This window comes from Felis catus, chromosome D1 (genome assembly GCF_018350175.1).
Source record: "Felis catus isolate Fca126 chromosome D1, F.catus_Fca126_mat1.0, whole genome shotgun sequence".
NCBI classification, from domain to species: Eukaryota; Metazoa; Chordata; class Mammalia; order Carnivora; family Felidae; genus Felis; species Felis catus.
In genome coordinates this window covers 58,429,231-58,451,085 of record NC_058377.1, presented here as the reverse complement: position 1 = coordinate 58,451,085, position 21,855 = coordinate 58,429,231, and the positions used below count along the sequence as shown (strand labels likewise).

General features: G+C 38.1%; 1 protein-coding gene across 5 annotated transcripts in view; it reads right to left on the bottom strand.

Annotated features, from left to right (window-relative positions):
* Positions 1-21,855, bottom strand: part of FAM168A (family with sequence similarity 168 member A) — a 205,460-nt gene that overhangs the window by 64,589 nt on the left and 119,016 nt on the right. For all 5 annotated transcript variants that reach the window (XM_019811851.3, XM_019811850.3, XM_023239452.2 and 2 more), the window contains one exon: positions 2,750-2,837. In XM_019811851.3, coding sequence (XP_019667410.1) covers positions 2,750-2,819 — 70 coding nt within the window. In that variant the 5' untranslated portion in view covers positions 2,820-2,837. Of the gene's footprint in view, positions 1-2,749; positions 2,838-21,855 lie in introns of those variants that run through there.

Here is a 21,855-nt window from a genome sequence, read left to right as displayed (position 1 = left end):
CGTGACCTGGCTGAAGTCGGATGCTTAACCGACTGCGCCACCCAGGTGCCCCTATGAAGACCATTATTAATCTACTTTTTGAGTGTCATTTCCCACTTTTCCCCTTTTCTTTTTTTTAATAAAGATTTTATTTCTTTTTTTAAGTAATCTCCTTCCCAGTGTGGGGTTCTAACTCATGACTCTCAGACCAAGAGTTGCATGTTCTTTTGACTGAGCCAGCCAGGCGCTCCCCCACGTTTCCCCTTTCCTGCTCTTTACTCCAACTAATCTCAAGTAATGACTGTATGTAATCTAACCATACCTTCTTACTTCCCCATGTGTTTATTCATATTGTTACCTTCACCTTGGATCTATAATCACTGTATTCTTGAAGGCCCATGCTATGCTAAGCACCATGCTGGGCAATCTAAATACATTTTCTTATTTATTTCTATTACTATATGTTTTACCCATCTTTATTTATTTGTAAATAATAACATTTTTAAGTGCTTACTTTATGCCAGATATTATATGCTCAGTGCCTTACACTAGTTCATTTAATCCTTATGACAGCCCTAAATCAAAACAGTATCGTACTGACACAAAAGTACACACATAGATCAATGGAATGGAATAGACAGTCCAGAAATAAACCCATGTTTATATGGTTAATTAATCTATGACAACGGAGGTAAGAATATACAATGGAGAAAAGACAGTCTCTTTAATAAATGTAGCTGGGAAAACTGGACAGCTACATGCAAAGGAATAAAAGTGGACCACTTTCTTAAGCCATACACAGAAATAAACTCAAAACAGATTAAAGACCTAAATGTGAGACAGGAAACCATAAAATTCTTAAAAGAAAACATCTCTCTGACACTGGCCATTGCAACATTTTTCTAGGTATGTCTCTTAAGGCAAGGGAAACAAAAGCAAAAATAAATTACTGGGACTACATCAAAACACAAAGCTTTTGCATGGTAAACCATCAACAAAATGGAAAGGCAATCTACTGACTGGAAGAAAATACTTGCAAATGATATACCCAAGAAGGGGTTAATATCCAAACTATACAAAGAACTTACATAACCCAACACCAAGAAGACCCCAAATAATCCAATTAAAAATGGGCAAGGGATCTGCATAGACGTTTTTCCAAAGAAGACATATAAATGGCAAAGAGACACATGAAAAGATGCTCAGCATCACTCATCACCAGGGAAATGCAAGTCAAAACCACAATGAGATATCACCTCATGCTAAAATCAAAAACACAAAAAAGAACAAGTGTTGGTGAAAAAAAAGACCCCTTGTGTACTGCTGATGAGAATGCAAACTGGTGCCATCACTATGGAAAACAGTACGGAGGTTCCTCAAAAAATTAAAAACAGAAATAACATATGATGCAATAATTCCACTACTGTGTATTTACCCAAAGAACACTAATTTGAAAAGATATATGCATCTGTATGTTTACTGGAGCATTTTTTTGCAATAGCCAAATTATAGAAGCAACCTAAGTGTCCACTGACAGATGAATGGATAAAAAAGATGTGGGGCGCGCGCGCGTGTGTGTGTGTGTGTGTGTGTGTGTGTGTGTGAATGGAGTATCACTCAACCATAAAAAAGAAGATCTTGTCATTTGCAACAACACAGATGGACCTAGAGGGTATTACACTAAAGTGAAGTAAGACAGAGAAAGACAAATACCCCATGGTTTCACTTATATGTGGAATCTAAAAAATAATTAAACAAACACAACACAAACAGACCTATAAATACAGAGAACAGACTAATGGTTATGGTTGCCAGAGGGGCGTTGGATGGGGGATGCAAAATGGGTGAAGGGGAGTGGGAGATACAGGTTCTAGATATAAAATGAATTAAGTCACAAGGATAAAAGGGACAGCATAGGGATAGTCAATGATAATGTAATAGTGTAGTATGGTGACAGATGGTAAGTACATTTGTGGTAAGCACAGCACAACAGATAGACTTGTCCAATCAGTATGTTGCATACCTGAAACTGAAGTAATACTGTGTGTCAACTATACTTCAATTTAAAAAAACAAACACCTAGAATAAAGAATAAGTGTGAGGAACAAAAAAAAAAAAAAAAAGAAAGGAAGGAAGGAAGAAGGTAATATTATAATAGGAATACAAAGGCTCTGGAAGGTTAAAAAATTTTGCCTAAGGCCAAGTATGGGAGAGAATGATTCCAGGAAGAGTGCTCTCTGAGCTCAGAGCGGAGTTCTTAAAGAACAAGGTGATGCTATCAGGGGACAATGGCAGTCCAGACAGAGGGACAACATACACAAAGAGTGAAGTAGGAAACAGCTTGGTATGCAGTTCAGGAAAAAGATCAGCTTTCAGGATCAGCAGACCTGGGCTCAAATATCTATTTTTGGTTTTGTTTTATGGCCTCTTACTGTGACTATGGCTTTCTCAACTGTCAAATGGTGATAAGAAGCTGTACCATGAAAAACTGGTTTAAAATTAAACATGATATGTGAAACTGTGCATCACAGGGCTAGGTCCATGGTAGGTATTCAATAAATGTTACCTCCCTTCCTTTCCCCTAGATGACAATTCAACAATCCTTAGTTGTAAGAATGTCATTTCCATCTCCATTGAACCCCAGACATATCTCTCTTCTATAAGTTCTCAAGCTTTACCAGGGCTTTTGGAGGCACAGTATACCAAAAGTCATTCAGCAAGTTATTTGGTAATGCCCTTAAGCACCCTTTTTCAAAACTACACCACTTACCTGTGTAGGCCATGTTCTTAGGGTTGCCATAAGGAGCCCCAGGCTGCACGGGGCTATAAACAGGGTTCATTGTGGAAGACTGAGGATCCTATACAGAAACAAAGAAAATAGCACTGATTATTGATTGTTCATTTTCCCTGACATCAGTTTCCCTTCTATAATCTTCAACTTATACTCACAGAGAACAACATGGTATAGCAGAAAGAAGCAAAAAGCCATTTGTTTGTACTTGGCCCTATGCTATACACTTTTCTCCTTATACAAATGAAGATACTGAGAAGCAGAGAGGTGATACAACTTGCCTAATGTCAACCCAGACCTTTTGGCTTTTAGTTCAGAACCAGACCCACTATCCCACAGATGACTCTGCCACTGGTATACTGTGTGGCATTGGCCAAGTCACTTCCCCTCTCTGGACTCTAACATCGTGATGTCAAATCAATTAGTTTAGGCTCTCTGAGGTATTTTCCAATGCTAGGGATGCCAGTCCGGGAGTTGGGAAAGGATGCACTTCTACTGTTCATCAGGGGAGTGTAAGAGCCAAACAATAAACACACAGACTATTAGGAAGAGCAGCAAGTGTCTCACCAACCCTTTGCACCTGCAGAGGACAAGATACCAGTTACTAACAGATTTGGGAAAAATGGAAATTTATCACCACTGAGAATTTTAATGCAAAACACAGTCAAGATCTCTTTCAAAATTTGTTCAACAGAAAGAAACTTGGAAATTTGTGTGCAGTAAGTATCACCTGCACAAGTGCTCTGTTAATTACCTTAATGAAGCACATTCTCCATTCTGATTAATGGAAAAATCTGTCATTAAACTCTGTTTTACAGCCCATTTGTCCCATCTTGTTTAGAGAACCATCTCTGACACATAGGCCAGTACATGTTTGAAAAACTTGTCTCTACAAATATATTACTTACACTTCATAAAAATCAAACAATTCTCTCCTAACTAGGCTCACATGATGGATGGGCAATTTTTTAGGTCATTAACTTCTCTTATAGCACCTCAGGACAGGAAACAAGTCAAATGTCAAGACAGGCAGTCAACAACTGGCTTGATGACAATTGCTCTGAGATTAATTAAGTCTTTCCAGGCTTCTGGAATGAGAGGTGGAGTAAAGATGGGTTCCCAAGGAGAGGAAGGCAGGGTGGTCAAACAGGCAAAAAGGAAAATGCTACTGGTTAATTCCAGAGGCTAGAACTTCCTGAAAGGTAGCCAATGGGCAGTCCTGGCAGATGACCCCAAGGCAACAGGCTAAACTACTACCAGTAAATGAACTGAAAACTTGAGGATGAAGGTTACAGGATATATATATATTTCGGCACAACTTAAGGAGAAAATACCCCTTGCATCCAGAGTTATCTAAGAATATGGCTAGGTAACATTCTCTCTCTAAATATAAGCACTCTCCTTAACAGATACTGGGAGAATTAAAAAAGATCTCAGAAGGTCAAAATACACCACCAACCGTCAGGTGGTGCACACATGTAAATGATGATGGTGATGATGTGATGGCAGCAACAACACAGAAGACAACTTGTACACTTTTCCTGCCTTAGGTCTCTCTTCTACCCAACTAGTTATTTGCTAAATAATGTGGCGTAAGCAAGACTGTTAAAGTGCTAAAGAGCACAACTGGCCCTGTAAACATCTAGTCACGCTCCTAATAAGAAGGTAATCCATGTTGCTGACTGGGCAAGGTATGAAAATGTTTTTCATAACCAAAGAAACTCAAAAACTTTGGAAATGGTTTCCTCCTGCTCCAAAATGAGGGCCTCAGCCTCAAAAGGATATCTTGACTGGGGAGCACTCCACAACAGCATTGATTCCAAGCCCTACTGATGACTGACAGAAATGAGATATCCCATAGGTTCAAAATTTGGATTAAGAATGTGACAGCCACTTCTGGGGAAGCTGCTTGCAGGAAGAGATGGTCCCTGGCTTTCAAGGGTAAGTCAACCCTTTACAAGAGAATCCACATACTCTTAATAGTTTCAGGGACAGACTAAACATGAGTAGGAAGATCACAAGCTCTATGATCAGACAGATTTAGGTTCAAATCCTAGCACTGCCACCTACCAAATGTGGGACCACAGGCCACTAACCTTTCTGAGCTTCAGTTTCCTCTAGCCTCAAAATGGAAAATATTCCATACTTTATAAAGGTGTTGTAAGGTTTTCTTAAAACAGATTTATTGAGGTATAATTTACATATAGTAAAACTTACCCCTTTGGGGTATATAGTTCTATGACCCCTGAAAATGTGTAGTCATACAAACACCACCACAAGTAAAATATAAAGCATTTTCATCACCCCAAAAAGTTCTCTCATCTTTGTATTCAGTACCCTCCCACTGATTCCCAGCCTGTGACAATCACTGATCTGTTTTCTGTTGCTCTATATATACACACATAACAACTTTTACTTTATAGATGAAATAAGTGAAGCTGAAAAAAGGTAATGAACAGCCCAAGGTCACAAAGCAAGTTAAGGGCAGGGTCAAGACTAGCACCCCAAATGGATCAAAGACCTAAATGAAAGAGCTGAAACACAAAACTCATACAAGAAGGAAGAAAATATAGGCATAAACCTTTGTAACCTTGGATTGGCAATGGTTTCTTAAATATACCAAGAGTACAAACAACCAAAGAAAAAAAAAATACACTGGATTAATCAAAACTAAAAACTTTTGTGCTTTAAAGACACCATTAAGAAAGTGAAAGACAACCCAGAGAAGGAGAGAAATTTGCTGACCATATACAGTTGACCCTTGAACAATGCAGGGGTTAGGGGTGCCAAACCCCTGTGCAGTCCAAAATCTGTATGTAACTTTGACTCTCCCGAAACTTAACTACTAAGAACCTACTGCTGACTGTGGAGAATATAAACATTCGAATAACACGTATTTTGTCTATGTATTACATACTGTATTTTTGTAATAAAGCTAGAAAAAGAAAATGTTATTAAGGAAATCATAAGGAAAATACATTTACAGTATTATTGTACGATAAAAAAAAATCCACGCGTAAGTGGACCCACACAGTTCAAACCCATGTTGTTCAAGGGTCAACTGTATAGGATAGGGGATTAGGGTTTTTTTAAGGTGTTGTTGTTGTTGTTGTTGTTGTTGTTAATTCTGAGAGAGCAAGAGCACAAGTGGGGAAGGCGCAGAGAGAAAGGGGGGCAGAGAAAATTCCAAGCAGGCTCTGCACAGACAGTGCAGAGATCGACATGGGGCTAGAACCCATGAACTCTGAGATCATGACCTGAGGCAACATCAAGAATCAGATGCTTAACTGAGTCACCCAAGTGCCCCGGGTATTGTATTTGTATATAAATACAAATATCTGTATTTAAAAAATATAAAGAACTCTTATCTTGGGGTGTCTGGGTGGCTCAGTCAGTTAAGTGTCCGACTTCCACTCAGGTCATGATCTTGCGGTTCATGAGTTTGAGCCCTGCATTGGGCTCTGTGCTGACAGTCCATAGCCTGGAGCCTGTTTCAAATTCTGTCTCCCTCTCTCTCTCTGCCCCTCCCCCAGTCGCTGTCTTTCTCAAAAATAAATAAACATTAAAAAAATTTTTCGGAAAAAAAAAAAACCTCTTATCTTTACTCAATAATAAAAAGGCCAATAACTCAATTAAAAAATGGGCAAAGGATCTGAACACACATTTCTTCAAAGAAGTTATATAAATGATATAATGAGATACAACTTCTATACACTAAATGGCTAAAATAAAAGATAACAAAAAGTGTTGACAAGTGTGTGAAGAAAATGGAACCCTCATACAAAGCTGGTGGTAATGTAAAATGACACAGTCACTTTAGAAATAAATCTGATAGTTCCTCAAATAATTAAACAGAGTTACGATATAATCCAGCAATGCCACTCCTAGGTATATACCACAGAGAAATGAAAACACATGTCCACATGAATGTTCACAGCAGCATTATTCATGATAGTCAAAAGATGGAAACAGGGGTGGCTTAGTCAGTGAAGCATGCAACTTTTTTTTTTTTTTTTAACATTTATTTATTGTTGAGAGACAGAGAGACAGAGCACAAGTGGGGAGGGGCAGAGACAGAAGGAGACAGAATCCGAAGCAGGCTCCAGGCTCTGAGCTGTCAGCACAGAACCTGCCGTGGGGCTCGAACTCACAAACTGTGAGATCATGACCTAAGCCGAAGTTGGACCCTCGACCAACTGAGCCATCCAGGTGCCCCGAAGCATGTAACTCTTCATTTCAACTCAGGATGATCTCATGGTCAGTCAGGGATCAAGCTCTGCATGAAGCCTTCTTGGGAGTCTCTCTCTGCCCCTCCCCCACCTCACTCTCTCTCTCAAAACAAAAACAAAAGAGGGAAACAACTTAAATGTTCAACTGGTGAATGGATAAATGGAATGTGATACATCCATACAATGAAATATTTGGCAATAAAAAGAAATGGAGTATTGATACATGATACAACATAAATGAATCTTGAAAACATTACATTAAGTGAAAGAAACCAGTCACAAAAGGTCACATATTACATGATTCCATTTATATGAAATTTCCAGAATAGGCAAACCTATACAGACAAAGGTAGATTAATGGTTGCCTAGATTAGTTCATGACACATGAAACCTAGTAACTTCCAAATCCACATTTTCTCACAATTATTATTATAACGTAACACTCAACCACACATCCACACCCACATACACCCTACTTTCGTAACATTTCTTCCTGATCACACCTTAAGCAATTCAAACCCACCATACCCAAAAGTAAACTCAGAATCTTTTCCCAGCCCCATTCTTTCATCCTGTATTGCCTGTCTCAGAGTTACTGACAATCCATCCACCTAGCACCTAAGACAAAAACCTGGAAGTTATCCTAAATGCCACCCACTCTTTCACACCTGATCATGAGCTCCCAAAAAACCCTACTGCCCCTGTTTTAAGTTTCATCATCTCTTGTCTAAACTACTACAACAGTGCCAAGAAGTCTATTTTTCCACAGTCTAACCCAGTCTACCTCATCCTTGATATTCATTATTAAAACAAAGGTTGGATGGGTTACTCTCCTCAAAGGCTTTGGGAATAAAATCCAAATTCTTTCACATGGTGTACAATATTCTCTATGCTCTATGGGATAGGGCTTAGGAATCTATGCATTTATGTTTCCAAGGAGATTTTGAAGCCCAAATAGTTTGAAGACAATGCCTGAGACTCTCTTTCCCAAACGTCATTTGTCCCACATAAACTTGATAGAGGAACAACAAATATTCCTACCTACACTTGAGCTGGGAGAGGAGGAGAGACAAAATTTTCTAAAAAGTAAAATATATTGTATATCAAATAGTGGTAAATGCAGTAGAGAAATCCACTGAGGGTAGACAAGGAGTGCTGGTGGGGGGAGGGGAGGTGCAATTTTTTAAATGGCTAGAGAAAGTGTCACTGAGTGACATCTAAGCAATGAATAAGTTGAAGAAGCAAGCCATACAGCTGAGAGGAAACTGTCCAAGTAGAGGAAACAGCAAATGCAAATGCCCTGAAGTGGAACTATGTCTGAGAAACACCATGGAGGCCACTTTAGCTAGAAAGCAGCGAATGAAAGGGAAAAGAGTAGACAGTGACATCAGACAGGTAATAAGGCCCAAATCATGCAGAGCCTTGTAGACCAGTATAAGGAATTTGTTTTTTATTTGAAATAAGAAGCCACTGGAGTATTTTGCACAGAAGAGTAACATGATTTGACTTCATTTTAAGACTACTTTGGCTGCTGAGCTGAGATCAGATGGCAGGAAGGCAAATGGAAAAGAAGGGAAATTAGTCAGGATGCTATTTGAAATAATCCAGATGAAGAATAATGGTGGCCTGAAATAGAGTGGTAGCAGTGGTGATAGTGGTGGTGGAAAGTAGTCATATTTTGGATATATTTTGAAGAACAGGCTGACAGCTATTACCAATGGATTGAATATGGAGTATGAGAAGGAGAAAGACATTAAGGATGACTCCAAAGCTAACTTGAGAAATTGGAATAATAAAAATAACCAGTTACTGGGATGAGAACTATGAAGAGAGCATGTTTGGGAGTGAAAAACAAATTTGGATTTGGACTTAAATTTGTGATACCTAAGAATACTACTATTGATTGATAGTACAATCTATCAATGATTGACAGTACATTACTACAATGATTGATACACAATGGGTATTGTGTAGGGATTAACCATTACCAATATTATAAATATTACCTCTATTACCGGCAGCTACTATTTACTGAACATCCACCAGGTGACAGGCACTGCGCTAGAGACTTACCTTATTAAGTCCCTATAAGTCTTAAAAGGTCACAGTGATCTTGCAATATAGGTATTATTTTCACTGTATTATAGATAAATAAACTTAAGTCTAGAGAAAGAAAGCAAACTATCCAAAGTCTCATTACCAAGAATTGAGAAAGGTCAGTTTCATAACCAGGTCTGTCTGATTCCAATGTCTAAGCTACTTCCACCATGCTAGATGAAGTTCCTAGTCTCCCAAACCCAGCACTCGATTCGCCTCTGGAATGGCAGGCCCTGAGCCCTTCCCTTTAACTCAGGATCCCTTGTGACCTTGACAGATTCCTCTCATGGAGGCAGTTCATATCTACCTGCTGGGTCCCAGCGGGGCACACACAGTCAGTTACAAGAGAATAAAAGCACTGCCTGCCTGACTTCTACAATCTCAGCTGCCATACACTCACTACCCATCCGACCTGATTTCACTTCTTTAGTAAGAAAAGTAAGTGCCCACTGTGCACATCCTTCCTAGCTATCTCTCCAGAGCCAAGTATGGAGTTGCCCCTACTTCCTGAGGCTGAACCACAGCAAGTCTACATTTCTTGTGCCAGCGAACACAACTGTGTAATAGCTTCCTTCTCATCTTATTCAGAATAAAATCCAAAATCCTTTTAAAAGTCTACAAGGCCTTCTATGATCTGACCTCACATGCCCACATCTCTGATTGCAACTCCTACTACTACTGCCTTGCTTTCTCCACTCCAATCACAATGACCTCCTTGTTCTCTGAACACAGCATGCATGCTTACATCTCAGGATCTTTGCACTTGCTCTTCCCTCCACCCAGAATGCCCTTCCCCCAGATATCCAAATAGTATACTCCCTCACTTCAATCAGGTCTCATCTCTTACCAGAAATGACTTCTTTACCTTAACCCACCTACCTAAAATACTTCCTCCAAAGATGTTATTCTCTGTCCCATCATCCTGTTTTACCTTTCCTATTGATACCTATCACTACCTTATATATTTTCTTACCTATTTATTTTCTCCCCAACTAGAGTAAGTTCCATAACAATATGGATTCTGTTTGTCTTGTATCCCCAGCACCCAAAATATTAGCCAGCACAGAATGGATACTAAATACATAGTAGTTGAATGAATAATGAACCATCCTTCATATTCTCCAAAAGACAACTCAGAAAAAAGCGTCAAAGTGCTTGCCACTTCTTGGCATATCCCAGTGAACTACTTGACTCCACATCTCCCCAGTATTTATTTCTATTGTCCACACTAGCCTCCATTGGTAGTTCACCTTTCTAATTGCAGAATAAGCAGTGGTGAGCCAGAATAACATGTGAGAGAAAACAGGTCCTAAAAACTTCCCTCCTGGTGCAGCTAGCAGCTTTCATACCCAGATTGTTCTGCAAATGACCTGTTGCTGCTCCCCCAAAAAACACGTGAACTATTTCTTTCAAACCAACAGTAAAACCTATGAGCATAAAATGACAAGGAAAAAAAAAAAGCCCATGGATTCAGGATGAATACTTCCAAGTATTCATGCACAACAGGTTGCAGCATTAAAAATTAAAAATTAGTGTTGTAGCTTGCAAACTACTTTAAAATTTTCAAAGAATTTTACCATTTACAAAGTGTTTTACAGTTTATGAAAATTTTAACTACTATTTCACTTGATACTTTGAGGTAAGCAATGCAAATTAACTTCATTTGACAGATAAAGGAATGAAAGCTCAAATGTTTATTGCACTTTGGATGGGTACTGTACAGAAAAGAGAAAGATGGTGTCTGCCCAAAGAAGGTTATGGTCTAGCTGGGGAATTTTTAAAGTTCAATAAAAATAAAGATGCCAAAAATAATACAAGGAGACAGAAATTCTGGAATGCTTAAATTGCTCAGCAAACCTTCTCCCTAAAAAGCAACAAAACTGGATAAAATTGTCAAAAACAACCAATTCAGGCCTCTGAAAATTAACCAAAGGCATACATACATCAAATTGAGAAAGGATTATTCAGGAAAAATTATTGAACCATACTAAGAACGTGAGAATCTGTGGCATTTTAGCCTAGAGCTGCCCTTATCTCCCAACCCCCAGCTTCCTGGGAGTAATTCCGTCAGAGCAGGCCAGGCCAGGCCAAGAGGATGACTGGAGCCAGAGTGGGCTGATTTAATCTGAAGCTGAGCATAGAAAATCAGCTCTAGATACTGCCCAGCATCACAATAGGGTGACAATCTGGGGAACAATAATAGTAAACAATCCAGGAAGGCCACTACTGGAGCTAGACTAAGGTCATACTATTAGTATTAGGTAGGGCAGGCAACAGAGCAGATAAACCAGAAATTCAAAAGGGCATACTAGGGAACCAAACAGCCATAATGGGTCTTGGTAAAACCTACTATGGGATCCCTGGTGGTAAAACTTCACAGTTGCTAAGGAGAAACTGGAGAGGGTCCTAGCTATCTACTGACTCTATGTGAATGTAAGGCCTTGAACACACTGAAACTAAAGGCTGATGCAGAATTGTAAGTTGTCTGAAATTTGAATGCATTCCCCAAATGACAAACAGATCCTATAGCAAAGAGTACAAAATTTCCTGGCCTAGGGGTTAAGCCAATCATTGACCACTAATCTACACTGACCCAGGGATGACTTTTAAGAAGCCAAGTTTAAAAATTAAAACAATAGTTTTAAAAGTGTGACCAGAAGGGGCGCCTGGGTGGCTCAGTCGGTTGAGCGTCCGACTTCGGCTCAGGTCATGATCTCGCGGTCTGTGGGTTCGAGCCCCGTGTCAGGCTCTGTGCTGACGGCTCAGAGCCTGGAGCCTGTTTCAGATTCTGTGTCTCCCTCTTTCTCTGACCCTCCCCTGTTCATGTTCTCTCTCTGTCTCAAAAATAAATAAATGTTAAAAAAATAATAATAATAAAAAAAAAAAGTGTGACCAGAATAAACTACATTCATGTTAAATAAATAACTAAATATTCATGTTTAAAAAAAAGACATCAGTAGTCACACACTGCAGAAGAGATAGTCACTACAGAATAGTCTAAGCAAGTTACTAAATAAACAAAAACACCCAGCAACAATATCCCCCAACCTCCAAGGGGGAAGAATCTGAATCAAGAGTTGCTACAATATATTATCTAGAACATGTAGTTTTCAACCAAAAAAAAAAAAAAAAATGAATCATGCAAAGAAACAGTGAAGTGTGCCCCTTTACTAAGGAAAAAAAAAGACCATAGATACTGACTCAAGGGAGCCCAGATATTGGAATCAGCAGATAAATATTTTAAAACAGCTATTATAAATTAATAAAAGGAAACCATATTTAAAGAATTAAATGAAAGTATGATCATAATAACTCATCAAATAGAGAATATCAACATATAGAAATTATAAAAATAAAAGAACCAAATGGAAACTGTATTCTGAAATAAAATATTCAAGGATTCAACAACAAATCTGAGCTGACAGAGAAAAAAATCATCAAATCCAAAGACAGATCAATATAGATTATACAATCTGAAAAACAAAAATAAAAATAAACCGAGCGAGTGACCTGTGGGAAATATCAATCAAACCAACATGTAAGTAATGGGAGTTCCAGAAAGAGGAAAGAAAAAAAAATGAGCAGAAAATATTTGAAGACATAATGGCTAAAAGCTTCCCAAATTTGATTTTAAAAACAAATAGGGGTGCCTGGGTGGCTCAGCGGTTGAGGGTCCAACTCGATTTCGGCTCAGGTCATTTTCGGCTCAGGGTCAAGTCCTGTTTCTGGCTCCACACTGGGCATGGAGCCTGCCTGAAATTTTCTCTCTCTCTTCCTCTGCTCCTCTGCCCTGCTCTGCTCATGCTCTCTCTCTCTCCCTCTCAAATTAAAAAAACAAGAAAGAAAACATTAAACTACACATGTAAGATAGATAATGAACTCCAAGTTGGCTAAACACAAAAAATATCCATACCTGTGTACATCACAGTAAAAACTGCAGAAAGCCAAAGAGAAATTTTTGAAAGTGGCAAGAGAAAACAATCTGTCAGATAAAAGGGAACAAGATTAACAGCTCACTTCTCATCAGAAATAATGGAGGCTAGAGGCAGTGGAATGATATATAAAATGTGCTAAAACAAAAAAAGTAAACATATTAATCAAGATTTATAACCCCTTTGGAACCACAGAAGAGCCTGAAAAGCCAAAGCAATCCTGAGAAAGAACAAAGCTGGAGGTATCACAATTCCAGATTTCAAGATATACTGTAAAGCTGCAGTAATCAAAACAAGTACGGTATTGGCACAAAAAACAGACACACAGATCAATGGAACAGAATAAAGACCCCAGAAATAAACCCACATTTCATGGTCAATTAATCTATGATAAAGGAGACAAGAATATACAATGGCTAAAAGACAGTCTTTTCAATAAATGGTGCTGGAAAGACTGGACAGCTACATATAAGAGAATGAAACTGGACCACTTCTGAACACCATACACAAGAATAAACTCAAAACAATAAAGATGTAAATGTGAGACTTAAAACCATAAAAATCCTAGAGAACACAATTATCTCTCTAATATCAGCCATAGCAACATTTTTCTAGATATGTTTCCTAAGGCAAGGGAAACAAAAGCAAAAATAAACTATTGGGACTACATCAAAATAAAAAGCTTTTGCACAGTAAAGGAAACCATCAACAAATGAAAAGACAACATACTGAATGGGAGAAGATACTTGCAAATGATGTATCTGATCAGGATCTGATACCCAAAATATATAAAGAACTTATACAACTTGGGATGCCTGGGTGGCTCACTGGGTTAAGCAACTGACTTCAGCTCAAGTCATGATATCACAGTTCATGAGTTTGGGCCCCACATCAGGTTCTGTGCTGACAGGTCAGAGCCTGGAGCCTGTTTCAGATTCTGTGTCCCCCTCTCTGTCTCTGCCCCTCCCCCACTTGTGCCCTGTCTCTCTCTCTCTCTCAAAAATAAACATTAAAAAATTTTTTAAAAAGAACTTATACAACACCAAAAAAGCAAAAAAAAAAAAAAAAAAATTAAAAACAAACAAACAAACAACAATCTGATTAAAAAATGGGAAGAGGACCTGAACAGACATTTTCCAAAGACATAAAGATGGCCAACAGATACATGAAAAGCTCAGTATCAGTCACTGACAGGGAAATGCAAATCAAAACCACAATGAGATACCATCTCATGCCTGTATGAATGGCTAAAATCAGGAATACAAGAAACAACAAATGTTGGTAAGCATGTGGAGAAAAAGGAACCCCCATGCACTGCTGGTGGTAATGCAAATTGATACAGTCACTGTGGAAAACAGTATGGAGGTTCCTCAAAAAATTAAAGATATATGATCCAATAATTCCACTATTGGGTATTTACCCAAGAAAAATGAAAACACTAATTCAAAAAGATATATGCACCCCTATGTTTATTGTAGCATTATTTACAATAGCCAAGACATGAAAACAACCTAAGTGTCCATAAATAGACAAATGGATAAAGAAAACATACACACACACACACACATACACACACACACACACACACACACACACACACACACACACACACACACAATGGAATACTACCCAGCCATAAAAAAGGATGAGATCATGCCATTTGACACAACATGGATGGACCTAGAGGGTATTATGCTAAGTGAAATAAGGCAGACTGAGAAAGACAAATATCATTATGATTCCATTCATAAATGGAATCTATAAAAAATAAATAAAACAGAAAGCAGAATCAGGACTATAAACAAAAAACAAACTGATAGTTGTCAGAGGGGAGGGTGTTGGAAGGGCTGGGCAAAAGGGTGTGGAGAGGAGAGGGAGATACAGGCCTCCAGTTATAGAATGAGTGAGTCATGGGAATATAAAGCAGAGCGTGAGGAATACAGTCAGTGACAATGTTAATAGCATTATAATGGGACAGATGATAGCTATACTTGGGTGAACATAGTATAATGTATAAACTTATCAAACCACTAAGTTGTATACTTAAAATATCTAACACTGTGTCAACTTTACTCAAAAAATAAAATAAAAATAAAAAATAGAGGCAGCTGGGTGGCTAAGTGGGTTAAGCATCCATCTTCAGCTCAGGTCATGATTTAGCAGTTCGTGGGTTTGAACTCCACATTGGGCTCTGTGCTGACAGCTCAGAGCCTGGAGCCTGCTTCAGATTCTGTGTCTCCCTCTCTCTCTGTCCCTCCCCCGCTTGCACTCTCCCTCTCTCTCTCTCTCAAAAATAAACATTAAAAAAATAAATTAAAAATTAAATATCCTCCTTAAAAAAAGATTTATAACCCCAGCAAAACTATATTCAAAACTGAAGGCAAAAATAAAGGCATTCCCATATAATGACTGAGATAATTCACTGGCAGCAACCTGCCTTTCTAAAAATACCAAAGATGGCACAAAAACAGACACTCAGATCAATGGAACAGAATAGGGAACCCAGAAATGGACCCACAGACGTATGGCCAACTAATCTTTGACAAAGCAGGAAAGAATATCCAATGGAATAAAGACCGTCTCTTCAGCACATGGTGCTGGGAAAACTGGACAGCAACATGCAGAAAAATTAACCTGGACCCCTTTCTTACACCATACACAAAAATAAATTCAACGTGGATGAAAGACATAAATATAAGACAGGAAGCCATCAAAATCCTCGAGGAGAAAGCAGGCAAAAAACTCTTTGCTCTTGGCCGCAGCAAATTCTTCCTCAACACGTCTCCAGAGGCAAGGGAAACAACAGCAAAATGAATTATTGGGACCTCATCAAAATAAAAAGCTTCTGCACAGCGAAGGAAACAATCAGCAAAACTAAAAGGCAACCAACAGAATGGGAGAAGATATCTGCAAATGACATATCAGATAAAGGGTTAGTATCCAAAATCTATGAAGAACTTATCAAACTCTATACCCAAAAAACAATCCAGTGAAGAAATGGGCAAAAGATATGAATAGACACTTCTCCAAGAAGACATCCAGATGGCCAACTGACACATTAAAAATGCTCCACATCACTCATCATCAGGCAAATACAAATCAAAACCACAATGAGATACCACCTCACACCTGTCAGAATGGCTAACATGAGCAACTCAGGCAACAACAGATGTTGGCGAGGATGCAGAGAAAGACAATCTCTTTTGCACTGCTGGTGGAATGCAAACTGGTGCAGCCACTCTGGAAAACAGTATGGAGGTTCCTCAAAAAATTAGAAATAGAACTACCCCATGACCCAGCAATTGCACTACTAGGTATTTATCCAAGGGATACAGGTATGCTGTTTCAAAGGGGCACATGCACCCCAGTGTTTATAGCAGCACTATCAACAATAGCCAAAGTATGGAAAGAGCCCAAATGTCCATTGATGGATGAATGGATAAAGAAGATGTGGTGTGTGTGTGTGTGTGTATGTGTGTGTGTGTGTGTGTGTGTGTGTGTGTGTGTATATATATATATATATATATATATATATATATATAATGGAGTATTACTCGGCAATCAAAAAGAATGAAATCTTGCCATTTGCAGCTACGTGGATGGAACTAGAGGGTATTAAAAGCTATGTGAAATTAGTCAGAGAAAGACAAATATATGACTTCACTCACATGAGGGCTTTAAGACACAAAACAGATGAACACAAGGGAAGGGAAGCAAAAATAATATAAAAACAGGGAGGGGGACAAAACAGAAGAGACTCTTGGGGCGCCTGGGTGGCTTGGTTGGTTAAGCGTCCGACTTCGGCTCAGGTCATGATCTCACGGTCCCTGAGTTTGAGCCCCGCGTCGGGCTCTGGGCAGATGGCTTAGAGCCCGGAGCCTGTTTCAGATTCTGTGTCTCCCTCTCTCTCTGCCCCTCCCCTGTTCATGCTCTGTCTCTCTCTCTGTCTCAAAAATAAATAAACATTAAAAAAAAATTAAAAAAAAATAAAGAGTCTTAAATATGGAGAACAAACAAAGGATTACTGGAGGGGGTTGTGGGAGCAGGGATGGGCTAAATGGGTAAGGGGCATTAAGGAATCTACTCTTGAAATCACTATTGTACTAAATGCTAACTAACTTGGATGTAAATTTAAAAAATAAAATAAAAAATAAATTAAAACAAACAAGCAAATAAATAAATAAAAATACTAAAGAAATACTGAGGCTATCAGGCTGAAAGGAAACGGTACCAGAGAGTAATTCAAATCCACGTGAAAAAATAAAGAACACCTGTAGAGGTGATTATGTAGGTAAAGAGTATAAATATTTTTCTCTTATATACTGTCTTTTAAATTTATGAAAACAATAACTCCAAAACTGTATTATTGGGCATATTATATATAAAGATTTGACTTATATAAAAACAAGTAAAGGAGAGGGGAGAATGGAATTATATTGAGACAAAGTTTCTATATTTTACTGAAATTCATTTAGTTTGTATCTGAGTAGATTATATGTGAAGCAGACTGTAATAAATACAATAATTTGTAATAAATTAAGATATACATTTAATTCCCAAAACAACAAAGAAAATATCAGCAAGAAAAAGGAAAAAACCAATGGTACATATCACAACATGAATTAACCTTGAAAATATCATGCAATAAAAGCAGATGGAGCAAAAGACCACATACTATATGATTCTATTTATATGAAATGTTCAGAAAAGGCAAATTTATAGAGGCAGACAGATCTTTGGTTACCTGGGATTTGGAGTAGGAATGGGGATTGATAGCACATGGGAGCAAGAGATCTCTATAGGGTAATAAAAATGGTCTAAAACTGGATTTTAGCAATAGTTGCACAATTCTGTAAATTTACTAAAATCACTGAATTGTATACTTAAGGGTGAATATTATCATATATAAGTTATATCTCAATAAAGTGGTTTAAAAATACAAATTGGTGTTTCAAGAAACAGTTCCAGATTTTTTATCAGCTAAAAGTATTGTCATTTAGTTCAACACCTTCATTTTATACACATGAAGATACCTCCTGTGCCAGGCTCTGTGCGAAGTGTTACAGAGATAACAGGACACAATTTCTATTTCTGAGGTATGTATAAGAAAGAAACAGACATAGAAATTGACAACTAAAAGCAATACAGTACTGTTATTATATTGAGTGTTTAGAATTTATAACTAACTAAAGGATGGTAGTCAGGGAAAGAACGCTATAACTACCACTAGGTGGCAAAACACTCAGTTAAAGGATTCTAATTCCTAGTGCCTCCTGTAGTTAGGTGTGGCTACGTAATTAGTTTTGCTCAATGAGATACAATTCAAATATCGTTAGCCTTCTATTAAAGGCTACTTAAAGGGAACAGTGTTATCTGGAGGCCCAGCTTTCTCCACTTACTCCTTCCTGCTGTCTAGAATTAGGACACAATGGATTGGAATTCATCAGCCTTCTCTTCCATGATGTAACCTTGAGAATAGAAGTCTCAAATCAAGGATGGTAGAAGGAGCCTGTGTCCTTGATGATTTCATGGAACAATCAGGTCAGGCCTGGACTGCCTACCTCTGTACTTCTTTTACATGAGAATAAAACCTTATATTTCCAACCCACTGTTATTTTAGACTGTTGTAGCTGAACCTAGTTCTATTTGAGGGAGAGATGTTGAAGATTTAAAAAACTGTCATTCGATCTGTTTTGAATGATGATGGGAATTCTACAGAAGGCAAAGGAAAGGGCATTCATGAAACTAAGTCATGAGCGAGCAAGGCAGGATGTCAAGCATCTTGAACAACTGGAGCACAGAATCTAAGTGAAAACATGATAGGGATATTATCATCCTATACTCATTTCTCAGTTGTGTCTACACAGTTCTTAGGAAGAATCTCAGAAGGCCAGATAGGGCATGACTACAGGCCATTGTATGATCCCAGAGCTCTCTGAACTTCTGTTATAAATACTCGTTGCAGCTGTAATTTGCTTGTGCAACTCTTTTCTTCCTGCTACATTTGAAGCACCATGAGGTCAAGGGACCGTATGTTTTATCCACTCCTAAATTTCTAGAAAAGGGCCTGGTATAAAGCAGGGTGCTCAGTAAACATCTGTTGATTAGGCAAGATGAATGAATTAATGGGTAAATAAAAATAAACCTTTACTGGAATTCAACAGTTTCATATCACATTAACTTCTTCTGAGCAAACAAATTTAAGAAAACTCCATTTCAGTGGGTTTTTCCCCTTAATTTTATCAGTATGATGATACACAAGGAAGGCCAGTTTTTATAATAGATGTCTGCTTCTTTATACGTCTGCCAAATGTAATCAAACTGCCCATTAGATTTCCACATTTTACAGCTCTGTATATATCATTTCATCTTAGAAAACGTTTCAATTTAAAGGTGAAATGGAGGAGAACTCTGATTTCTAGGATCTGCTAAGAGGATCTCAATATCAAAAAGGTTTCCACTGTTAACAGAAAGCTCTTTTCATGTAAAACTTCAACAACCACCTCTTGTGCCTGCCTGCCTGTAAATGATATGCTCATCTGCAAAATGTCACATTCTAACCACCAGAGCATTCAGTCCACCGAAACAGCTTTAAGAAAATGGCTTTTTTTCTTTTTTAATATAAGCGATGAATCATAGGAATCCACCCCCAAAACCAAGAGCACACTGTACACACTATATGTTAGTCAACTTGACAATAAATTATATTTTAAAAAAATGGCTTTTTTGCTAGTAAAAAACACAACAAAATTGTCTCTCCAGTCACATGTTTGCAAATAATACAAGATTTCTTCTCAGGGTTTTTTTTTCTAAGGGCAAATTTCAGAGGGAAACTCCCTTAATATACAATCCAAGTATCCATTAAACCTCGCAAGTAGTTGGGACTTACATTGTCATTTCTCTGCCCTTAAAAGAACTCACCTTTTAATGGGGAAACACCTGTATATAAAAATTACTATAATAAAAGTGCTATACTAAAAGTGTTTAAACAGAGCAAGGATGTCATTTTGCTTTGCAGAAGAATTAAGAAAAGCTTTCATCGTGTAGCAGTTTTACAGCTTAAAAGGATGGTGCAAGAGTTAACAATTACTAAGAATCAGAGAAGTTAAATAATTTGTTCAAGATCCCATAGATAGCTAGTGGCAAGCCAAGGACTAAAACCTGGGTCTTTAGATCCCAAGTCTAGTCTTTTCTATGACATCATGCTATTTTCCAATCCAGAAGGGATACCTAAAATGGCTGTAATCTTAAAATAGCCTTTTCCTGCCTTCACACTTTATAATCCAGCAGGTATTATCTTTTTTTGAGTTCCCCTGAACATGCCATACTTTCTTGCCTCTGAGTCTTTCCAACACTGCTGTTCACTGTGCCTGACTGAAATACCATCCTTCTCCATCATTCAGGGGTTCTCCCTGATCTACCCTATCTCTTAATCTGGATAATTCCTCCTCTTCTCTTCAGGGCTCAATTAGATGTCACTTTCACTGGGAAGCTTCTGTAGTATTTATCACACTCTTAACATAATTATATCACACTCCCAACTCCTGCCAAGTCCATGAAAGCAGAGATGTGTCTTGTCAGACTTTTATTCCTAATACCTAGCACAAAGTCAGGAACACAGTGTGTGCCTGGGAACTATTCACTGAACAAACTGATTGCATACCACAGTTTCACAACCGCATAATACAATGATCTTAAATTATCACATACCTCTGAAGCAAAGTTATAATTTGCTAGAAATGGATTGCTATAGGCAGACTTGCTATATAACATCCCAAGCTATAGGAAATAGTCAACACGCATTTCTAGAGAAGCTATAAATCAGAGCCTCTCTTTAATGGTTACTGACAAGAGGCTAGATTTGCAATGCAAATATATAAGCCAGATTTTATCTTCTTAGAAGAGGCCTGTAATATAATATAAAAGTACCAGTGCTACTTTTCAAAAGTACAAATGCCAGATTACCTATGACATCCAGCTGCAGAGAGCTAGTTGGAAGAGGCCCATGGTCATGGCATCCAAATACCTTTATTTATTTATTTTTTTGAAGGAAAACAAAAACAAAAACTGAGGCACAGAGAAAGGAAGGGACTACCCCAGAAATACATGGCAAGTTAGGGTCATGGATTGGGTCCTTAACAAAACCCAGGTCTCCAACTTTACACTGGAGGCTTTCTACCATCTCTCCTTGATATCATTCTCTGCATGGACAGATGAACAGATGATTAGATGGGAAGACAGACAAATGAACAAGATAGCTATATGAAAACACAGTCCCAATAAAGCCCCTCTTCCCCCTTTTGCTGGTAATAAGTCTTACGTGGCATTTTAGATTGATCTGTCATGAGACACAGGATACTAAGGAAATCTAAAGAAATAAAGGTATTCATTGAAGTACCTATTCAGTCAAAGTGTTCTACCAGAATATGTTAGTTCTCTGAAGCAAACCCACAAAGCCTACTAGACTGGCAATTCTCAACAGCAAGTTTATAGCACACAAAGTTATGATCCTTCCTAGGGAAGCAACATGTGCAAAGTGCTACCTAGAAACTTCATATAATAGTTAAGAACATAGTTTTTAAGTCATAGCACATGTGAGGCCTTGTATGCCACACTTAATTTCAGTTTCCTCTTCTGTAGAGTGGAAATACTAGGGTTAACTATATCCTAGGATTGTTGGGAGGACTAAATAAGACAATACATGTTTTGCCAGAGTACAAACACGTAACAAATGTTGATTTTTATCATTATTGCATCTGGGGAAACATCCTCATCACATATGATTTTCAATGCCTTGGACCCACAATTTCTATAGGGATAGGACTGT